General features: G+C 24.4%; 1 protein-coding gene across 1 annotated transcript in view; it reads right to left on the reverse strand.

Moving 5' to 3' along the window:
- Nucleotides 1-840, reverse strand: part of LOC107009045 (protein SRC2-like) — a 1,384-nt gene extending 544 nt beyond the window's left edge. The window contains exon 1 of the mRNA XM_015208304.2: nucleotides 12-840. Coding sequence (XP_015063790.1) covers nucleotides 12-617 — 606 coding nt within the window. The 5' untranslated portion in view covers nucleotides 618-840. The remainder of the gene's footprint in view (nucleotides 1-11) is intronic.
- Between the last annotated feature and the right edge of the window lie 9,405 nt (nucleotides 841-10,245).

Raw genomic sequence — 10,245 nt, forward strand, 5'->3', positions numbered from 1 at the left:
GCCACCGGCGGTGGAGGAGCAGGACCACTCCCACCAGAAGCGTAGATCGGAGGCGGTGGGTATAGCCCACTTGGACCTTGCTGCGGCGGCGGTAGTGGTGGGTACACAGAAGTGGATCCCACCATCGGAGTTGGATTTGCCGCCGGATAAGCAGTAACGGGGTTTTCAATTTTAGAATCAACGACAGTACTACCGGTGATCTTATCACTAAATTGATAGGAAAAAGTGAGTTGACCTTTGGGTTTACCGGAAGGTTTTCTGATTTGATAACTTACAAACTGTTTAGTGGTATTGGAAGATTCGAGAAGCTCTTTGATGGGTACATCCACTTGTCCAATATCTTTATCTCCAAGCGCCCTTTGACATCGAAGCTTGAAAACAAGATGCAAACGGTTTTGAACCGCAGGGTTATCATCTATGGTGAATTTGATGGGGAAATTCCAGGTAGGGTTATTGTCACCGTCATGATCAACGTGGGTTTTGGTTTTCTGATTAGATCTGTCGTCATCGGCGCCGGAGATTGAAACGACGACGTATACATCCATTTTTGTGATGAGATTGACCTTGTTGAGATCTTTTCCGGAGACAACATTTATGTCTAATGTGCGATACTCCATGAATTTTTTCAGTAGAGAAAAAAAAAATTGAAAGTGAAAATTTGAGATGAATTTAGGAGATAAATAGGGAGGAGAGGTCAATGTGTTTTTCGATAGTTGGCTGGCGACTTGTTCAAGGAAGATGATGATAATAACTAACCATGGTTGTAACGTTTATTCATATATTAACCATGTATGGTTAAAGACCTACTCTCAACTCTAACCCCACTTGTTAGTTCTAATAACAAATATTCACGATGTTTTGAATATTACTTTTTCTATCATATTTTCGTATGGGGATATATATATTCGAAGTTGACAAACTCAGAATGCATGTTTATTTAAGGACTCTAACCAAAATGCTTAATATAAGAAGGAAATCACTCCTAGATTTTTAAAGGAAAAATTATATAAATTAATACATTTTAAAAAATAATTACTGATTTTAGCGATACTTTTTGTTTATTACCATTTATAGCAATGCTTTGTTAAATCTGTAATATGTATTAAAAGTGAATTATGTATGCAATATATATGAATTATAATTGTTTTTTGAAATATATCATGTTTGTTTGGTAAAAAATTGTCACATTGTATTATAAGTGTATTAAAATGTGTGATAAATGTATTATTCATCATTAAAATTTGTATTATATGTGAATAATAAATTGTTCTTTGTAATATGTATTAAACTTGTATTATAAATGAATTAAAAGTGATCAAGTGAGGTAAAAATATTATTGTTATAAATGGTAAATATTTTTTTATTATAGTATATTTATGTAAGTTTCCTATTTTTAAATATACTTTGTCTAACAATTTCTAAAAATTCAAAAATATTTAAGTTTCGTCCATTTAGTTTTTGCAACAAAAAAGTGAAAAAGAAAATTATTTCAGATATTTGAATTTGTTTCTTTGAGTTTTGAATTTTTTTTAATTTTATTTTCAATTTTCATGTTTAGAGGACAGCACGTTCGTGCATTCTAGATGATTGTTATTGGGAAATTTACATAAATATACTACAAATAAAAAATATTTATCATTTATAGTAGTAATATTTTTTTATTTAATCACTTTTAATTCATTTATAATATAAGTTTTATACATATTACAAAGAACAATTTATCATTTACATATAAGAAAAGTTTTAATGATAGTTAATACATTTATCACATATTTTAATACACTTATAATACAATGTGTCTAATTTTTACCAAACAAACATAATATATTTCAAAAAACAATTATAATTCATATAAATTGCATACATAATTCAATTTTAATATATATTGTAGATTTAACATAATATTGCTATAAATGGTAATAAACAAAAAGTATAGCTAAAATCTGTAATTATTTATTAAAATGTATCAATTTATATAATTTTTTCATTATTAGTGTTGAATAATATGATAAAAGTATATTGTTGTTTTCGAATTAAATACAAATTTTGATTTGAAATTCTTATATAAATTAAAATTATTAATTAACTGAATTAGAATACGTGTCTCTTACTAACGTATTTAAAGTAGGGTAAATCACATAAATATGCTATATTATAAAAATATTTACCATTTATGTCAACATATTTTTTCTAACTAAATATAACATTTTTTTAATTAAAAAAATTATACAATCATCGCCTTTTTCTTAACCCATTTTCCTCTTCTTCTTTTCACTCTTTTGCTTCTCGTTTCTTTCTCTCTCTTTCTTCTGTTTTTTTTGTCTCTCTTTTTTTGCTATTCTTCTATTTGTTCGTCTCTTTCTCTAGCTTTATTCATGTTCCTCCTCTTCTTCTTTTTTTTTATTCTTCTTTTTCTTTGAGTTTTTCATCTAAATAACCATACTCAGATCAATTTATGTCCATATGTCACTATTTTTATCCAAAAATAAGATGAAAGGAGGAATAGAAAGACCAAAAACTTATACAAAATTACATTTTTAAGCAGAAATTTCAAATCATTAAAATTACAGAAGCAAGATTTCACCATTGATGGTCATTATAAAGCTTCAAAATTTGAATTTATTATTTGAATTTTACGAATTTGTGATTAGTTTGGATAGGTAGTTCCTACAAATAATTGAAAATGTCGTTTGGAGTTTATATCTCAATTTTAAGAGGTTTGGTTAAGTTTATAATTGATTTTAGGAGAAATACTAACTTAAAATTCGAAAAAAGTGAAGTTTATGAAACTATATCGCAATTGTATTAAAATTGTATTAGATATGTTTCATAATTGTATTAAAATCATGAACAATACATTTATAATATATATTACAAGCTTCACTCCTTTTTTTTTTATAGAGATATCAACCAAAAAAAATAAGTAAAAGACTTGTAATACATATATAACATACGCATAATACATCTTGCAAATATCACTCATGTTCTTAGAGATACAAACCAAAGTAATTTATAAGACACTTATAATACATAACTTATTCATGAATAATACAAGTTTAACTCAATCTAGAAATTATTGTCTTGCCTTTCGTTAGTTACGTTTTTCATTGTGAATTTTCTCTTCTAATTCAACTTTAATATTGTGTAATACACTTTTAATATAAATTTAATTCATTTTGTAGTTTGTTATTTGTTACTATTAGATTATTTGTTTAATTCATTATTGATATAAGCCTAATTCACTCTATAGATCATTGTCTGGTGTTTCATTAGTTACATTTTTTTATCCATTCATAATTCTCTATTCTAATTCAACTTTAATATTTATGTAATGCACTTATAATACAAGTTAATTCATTTTGTTGTTTATTGGTTGATTTGTCATGATTGAATTGCTCGTTTAATTCATTACTAATACAATTTATTCAATTTACAAATTGCATAGTGCTCTTTTGTTGACTACATTTTGCATTCATGTTTAATTCGCTTCTAATTCGACTTTAATATGAGTGTAATACATTTTTAATTCAAGTTTAATTCATTTGACAGTTTATTATGTCACTTCACTTGTTACGATTAAATTACTTCTCTTTGATACAAGTTTTATGTAATTTACGAATAAAACAGAATATTTAAAATAAGTAATTATTTTTTAAAAGAGATCCACTCAATATAAATTGTGGACAACAATATCACAACATGAAGACTTGCAAAAATGTTAGGCCTTACGATAAAGAATAAAGAATAAGGAATAAAATCTTTTTTTAACATTTTGTTTTAGAAGTTAATTAGTTTACTATAAGGATTATCATTTTTGGTCTTCTAGTTAAGTATTAACACATGTCTAGTATTATGTATGAATTGATAAAAAAAATTCTAGTTGTATATCACTACAAAACCTGTGTTAAAAATGCTATGTATAATTCATTTGTATTACGTACAAATTATAAGTGGTGAAAAAAAGTATTAAATGTGTATTAAAAATAGTTATAATTCATTTTTATGACATATATAAGTTTTAAGAAAATTTTAAACTGAAGCTTGCATTATGAATTTAGTGTTGTCTTACAAATGTATTAAAGTTGTTTTAAAATTATTTCAAACAAGTATTGCTAAAAGTTGACAAAAATGGTAATAAATTAAAAGTATGCTTAAAAGTGGTAATTATTAAATAAAAGACCATCACTTATGTAATTTTTCCATTAGTTAATTTGACCTTTGGGCTTTCCTCCTAGTCATAAGTGGTAAAGATACATAGTGAAGGTATTATTGTAATCATGGTTAATTGGAGAATAAAAATATATTTTTTAAATGTGAATAAAAAGATTATACCTTATTAGAAAACTTTATTTCCACTGAATTTTTTTTCTTTTTGGAAAAAATTCAGAAAAATATAGTTATTAACTATATATAATAACATATGCCAAAATAATTGAAAATACAACTTGGTATACCTCCAATATATTATAATATACAAAATTGTCATACAAGTTTTTACAACAATATTTAAAAACTTGATATACTCATATCTAATAATGTACGATATGGTACGCTAATTATGTCCATTGAATTTGATGATCAGATTCATAGAAAAACATCTTAAAAGCTAGTGTAAACTACATAATTTGATATACTTAACTACAATATATACATATTTTTACGTTTTCTTTTATGAAATTACGGCAATCCAAATTTATTGGATACGTATTCAAATACATAAACAAATTTCAATTACATGTATCTTATATATGCTACATGTAATTGATACATAATTAATACATCTAAGTCACTAAATATGTATCAGATACACGTATATAGCAATACACCTAATGAAATGCATTTAAGGAAATTAGATGCATGAATCAGATACATACTTTAAAGGAAAAATTACATAAGTGATGGTCTTTTATTTAATAATTACCACTTTTAAGCATACTTTTAATTTATTACCATTTTTGTCAACTTTTAGCAATACTTATTTGAAATAATTTTAAAACAACTTTAATACATTTGTAAGACAACACTAAATTCATAATGCAAGCTTCAGTTTAAAATTTTCTTAAAACTTATATATGTCATAAAAATGAATTATAACTATTTTTAATACACATTTAATACTTTTTTTCACCACTTATAATTTGTACGTAATACAAATGAATTATACATAGCATTTTTAACACAGGTTTTGTAGTGATATACAACTAGAATTTTTTTTATCAATTCATACATAATACTAGACATGTGTTAATACTTAACTAGAAGACCAAAAATGATAATCCTTATAGTAAACTAATTAACTTCTAAAACAAAATGTTAAAAAAAGATTTTATTCCTTATTCTTTATTCTTTATCGTAAGGCCTAACATTTTTGCAAGTCTTCATGTTCTGATATTGTTGTCCACAATTTATGTTGAGTGGATCTCTTTTAAAAAATAATTACTTATTTTAAATATTCTATTTTATTCGTAAATTACATAAAACTTGTATCAATTATTAATTAGACAAGTAATTTAATCGTAACAAGTGAAGTGACATAATAAACTGTCAAATGAATTAAACTTGAATTAAAAATGTATTACACTCATATTAAAGTCGAATTAGAAGCGAATTAAACATGAATGCAAAATGTAGTCAACAAAAGAGCACTATGCAATTTGCAAATTGAATAAATTGTATTAATAATGAATTAAACAAGCAATTCAATCATGACAAATCAACCAATAAACAACAAAATGAATTAACTTGTATTAAAAGTGCATTACATAAATATTAAAGTTGAATTAGAAGAGAGAATTATGAATGGATAAAAAAATGTAACTAATAAAACACCAGACAATGATCTATAGAGTGAATTAGGCTTATATCAATAATGAATCAAACAAATAATCTAATAGTAACAAATAACAAACTACAAAATGAATTAAATTTATATTAAAAGTGTATTACACAATATTAAAGTTGAATTAGAAGAGAAAATTCACAATGAAAAACGTAACTAACGAAAGGCAAGACAATAATTTCTAGATTGAGTTAAACTTGTATTATTCATGAATAAGTTATGTATTATAAGTGTCTTATAAATTACTTTGGTTTGTATCTCTAAGAACATGAGTGATATTTGCAAGATGTATTATGCGTATGTTATATATGTATTACAAGTCTTTTACTTATTTTTTTTGGTTGATATCACTATAAAAAAAAAAGGAGTGAAGCTTGTAATATATATTATAAATGTATTGTTCATGATTTTAATACAATTATGAAACATATCTAATACAATTTTAATACAATTGCGATATAGTTTCATAAACTTCACTTTTTTCGAATTTTAAGTTAGTATTTCTCCTAAAATCAATTATAAACTTAACCAAACCTCTTAAAATTGAGATATAAACTCCAAACGACATTTTCAATTATTTGTAGGAACTACCTATCCAAACTAATCACAAATTCGTAAAATTCAAATAATAAATTCAAATTTTGAAGCTTTATAATGACCATCAATGGTGAAATCTTGCTTCTGTAATTTTAATGATTTGAAATTTCTGCTTAAAAATGTAATTTTGTATAAGTTTTTGGTCTTTCTATTCCTCCTTTCATCTTATTTTTGGATAAAAATAGTGACATATGGACATAAATTGATCTGAGTATGGTTATTTAGATGAAAAACTCAAAGAAAAAGAAGAATAAAAAAAAAGAAGAAGAGGAGGAACATGAATAAAGCTAGAGAAAGAGACGAACAAATAGAAGAATAGCAAAAAAAGAGAGACAAAAAAAACAGAAGAAAGAGAGAGAAAGAAACGAGAAGCAAAAGAGTGAAAAGAAGAAGAGGAAAATGGGTTAAGAAAAAGGCGATGATTGTATAATTTTTTTAATTAAAAAAATGTTATATTTAGTTAGAAAAAATATGTTGACATAAATGGTAAATATTTTTATAATATAGCATATTTATGTGATTTACCCAATTTTAATTCATATGCCCCATATCAAATTTATGATAAAAATTAAATTATTTAACTTTTAAAATTTAAATAATATTATAGAAATTGAGATAAAAAATAATTTATTTAAATAAAAAAACTAGATGAGTGAAATAATATTCAATGCATCGTATTTGCATTAAATGTAATTGTGAATTGGTGGTGGTGTTGGTACTTGCTATATTGTATTTGCATGCACAAGTACATAAATTGTGTTTGTTGCATATAGTACTACAAACAAACAAAACGAATGGGATATTAATTTGTGCACAAGTGAACAAATGTTTTTTTTTTGATTGAGATAAAAAATATATATTATTAATATTAACAATAAACCACAGTACTCAAGTCACTATTTTAAAAAATAGAAAGTAGGGAAAAGTACTTGTAAGTTTTAGTCAACAACAACCAAGGAATAGGAACCTAATAAAGAAATATTAGAAACTTTTATGGCAGAATAAAAATATATATTTGGTAAGAAGATTTAAAATATATAAAAACAAGAGAATTCAACATTAATTATTATTTAAATAATTTAATTTTTTGATGAAAGAAATTTAGATAAACATAACCACTTTGGTACCTTAGCTCTGCCTTTTGGAATTAGAAGAGCAGTGTATATGGACAATTTGGATATTTGGCAAATGACATTAGGAATGTTCTACGAACCCACAAAAAGTTCATGTTTCATGTTTGATTACTTCTTGTTCCGGCGTTTATTTTTATACGTCAGTTATTTTCATAAATAATTAGATTATAATACTTGTTATTTTATAAAATTAATGTATAAAGTATCATATCTTTTCTATTATACCTTTGATAATATAGTTAAGTAATCTTGAAAGCATATACTTTGACCAACTTAGAAAAATTAATAAGTAATTAATATTAATTGGAGTATTTCATATATTGATATTACTCTCTCATTTACTATTCTATAAAAATTGATTTTAAAAATAAACTCATAAATTTATTCAAATGCATTTAATTTTTGAAATCTAGCATTTTTATTATTAATTGAAAAGTAACTTAAAAGAATATTGAATAAGAGTAGAATGATAAATTTATTTAATTTTTTAATATCAGTATAATCTAAAAAAATGACACGTAAAAAGAAATAAAAAAAAGTACAGTTGAATGATCAGTGACTAATTAAAAAAAGTCTAGATGATATTTGTATGGCCCTTAGCTTTAAACAAGCAATAAATTAAAAAATAAAAATAAGAAGGTAGCAAGAGTATGTGGTCTATTTCTAGAAGTTGATTAGGTTATCTACCATAAGCACCAAAATTGCACTATATAACCTAATAATGTAGGAGAATTTCCATTTTCCTACAAACACAAAGACTTACTTTAAGTTGGTCCACAAGGGCTTGGTCAAATCTATATATAGAACTATACATTCATTTAGGGTGGATATGACATGGTATGGTGTGGTATTAAAATTTTTGATTTTTTATTTTGAAAAATATTATGTCATTTATCATATAAAACTAATTCTATATGGTTTAGTATTTTTGAAGTTTTTATTTTGATATTTTATGATAAAATAAATTACTGGTAAATGATAATTTTTTGATTTATATATACTTCCTCAGTCCGGTATTGTTTGTCATGTATTCTATTTTTAGAGTCAAATTATATAAACTTTGACTAACATTTTAAGATGAATTTTTTCATCATATTAATATGCAAAAATTGTAACTTATAGTACTTTTCATATAGTTTTAGAATATCTAATTTTTTTGTTTAAAATATCAAATTAATATGATCTAATTTATCTTTGAAAATTAGTAAAATTGACTTTCGATAAGCACAACATGACAAATAATTTCGGACGGAGAGAATAGTATTTATATAAATAAATATATAATTACGATTTTGATGTTTTTAATAATGACTCAATTATATCATATTAATATATTATATATGTAGAAATATTTAAATAAAAGTACAAAAGACTCTCTTTATTAATCAATTAAATAAAAAAATACTTCAATCGAATGAAATAATAATCAAAGTTTCAACGTCTAAATAGTTAATTTTCTTCTAACGTTATTTTATTTATTTGTTAATATAATAATAAGATAATGAATTGCATATCTAACTATATAGGTCAATTCTGTATTCAAACATCTCAATATTTATTTTATAAGTATCAAATATTATATCGAATATAAAAGAAAAAGTAAAATGCATATCTATATCATAATCTCAAAAATTTGATATGAAATATTTTAATTTTAATATGATATACAATATCTATCATACCATACTCATATCTAATTTCAGCACTACTTATACTCTCTTGGTCAAATAAAATATGGTTATCTCTTCACAACAATGCCAGTCCAGATATGAAATTAAAAAAATATATATATATTAGATTTGTGTTCAATATATACATCACTTTAAAAAATATATAATTTTAATCCCAATAAAAAAAAGGTACATCTTAGAGCACTTGCAGAAGACCAGTGACCAGTGTGTATATGACTTTAGGAATCTTCTGTGATCCCAACAGTGTGTATGTATGGACAATTTGGCAGGAATGTGAAACTTGGAATCTTCTATGATCCCAACACTTCATATTTCATGTTTGAATACTTCTTCTTGACACCTTTAGTACACTGGTTGTGTCTCTATATGATTGGTCACCAAGAAAAGTCTACATGATACTTGTACGGCCATTTGAACCAAAAAAAATAATAATGAGATAAGTGTCATCTAAATTATTATTTTTTAGTTTTATGATTAAACTATTAAAATTTGTGTTTTATGTTTAATCTATTACTTATCACTTTAAGAAATATGTATCTCTCTTTTATAATAATCTCATTATGTATATGAAATACACTCAGAGGTAGAGTTAGGTGGGTTCGTGGGTTCGCATGAACTCAATAACTTTTTTATAGATCAATATTTATACTAAAAAATTAAATAAATAATATGTATATTAACTTATGAATCCCTAACGAAATGAATTGACGATTCAATAATAAAAAACGGACTATACAAATGATTTTCACGCTAGAGTTATGGTTCAACCTCCCTCTCTTTCTTTTTAAAAAGAAATTTGCAACCCCAAACTTTTAATGTTGGTTTCACCTTTGAATACACTCTATCTTTTGTTTCAAAAAATTATCACATCACATTTCACATAAACAAAACATTTTATCTTAACAAAAATTAAATAAATTCTTAATATTTGTTAGATTAAAGATTAAAAAGTTATAAAATAAAATGTAAATTTTTTTCTTACCCC

The sequence above is a fragment of the Solanum pennellii genome, chromosome 1, assembly GCF_001406875.1.
Source record: "Solanum pennellii chromosome 1, SPENNV200".
In the NCBI taxonomy this organism is placed as follows: domain Eukaryota; kingdom Viridiplantae; phylum Streptophyta; class Magnoliopsida; order Solanales; family Solanaceae; genus Solanum; species Solanum pennellii.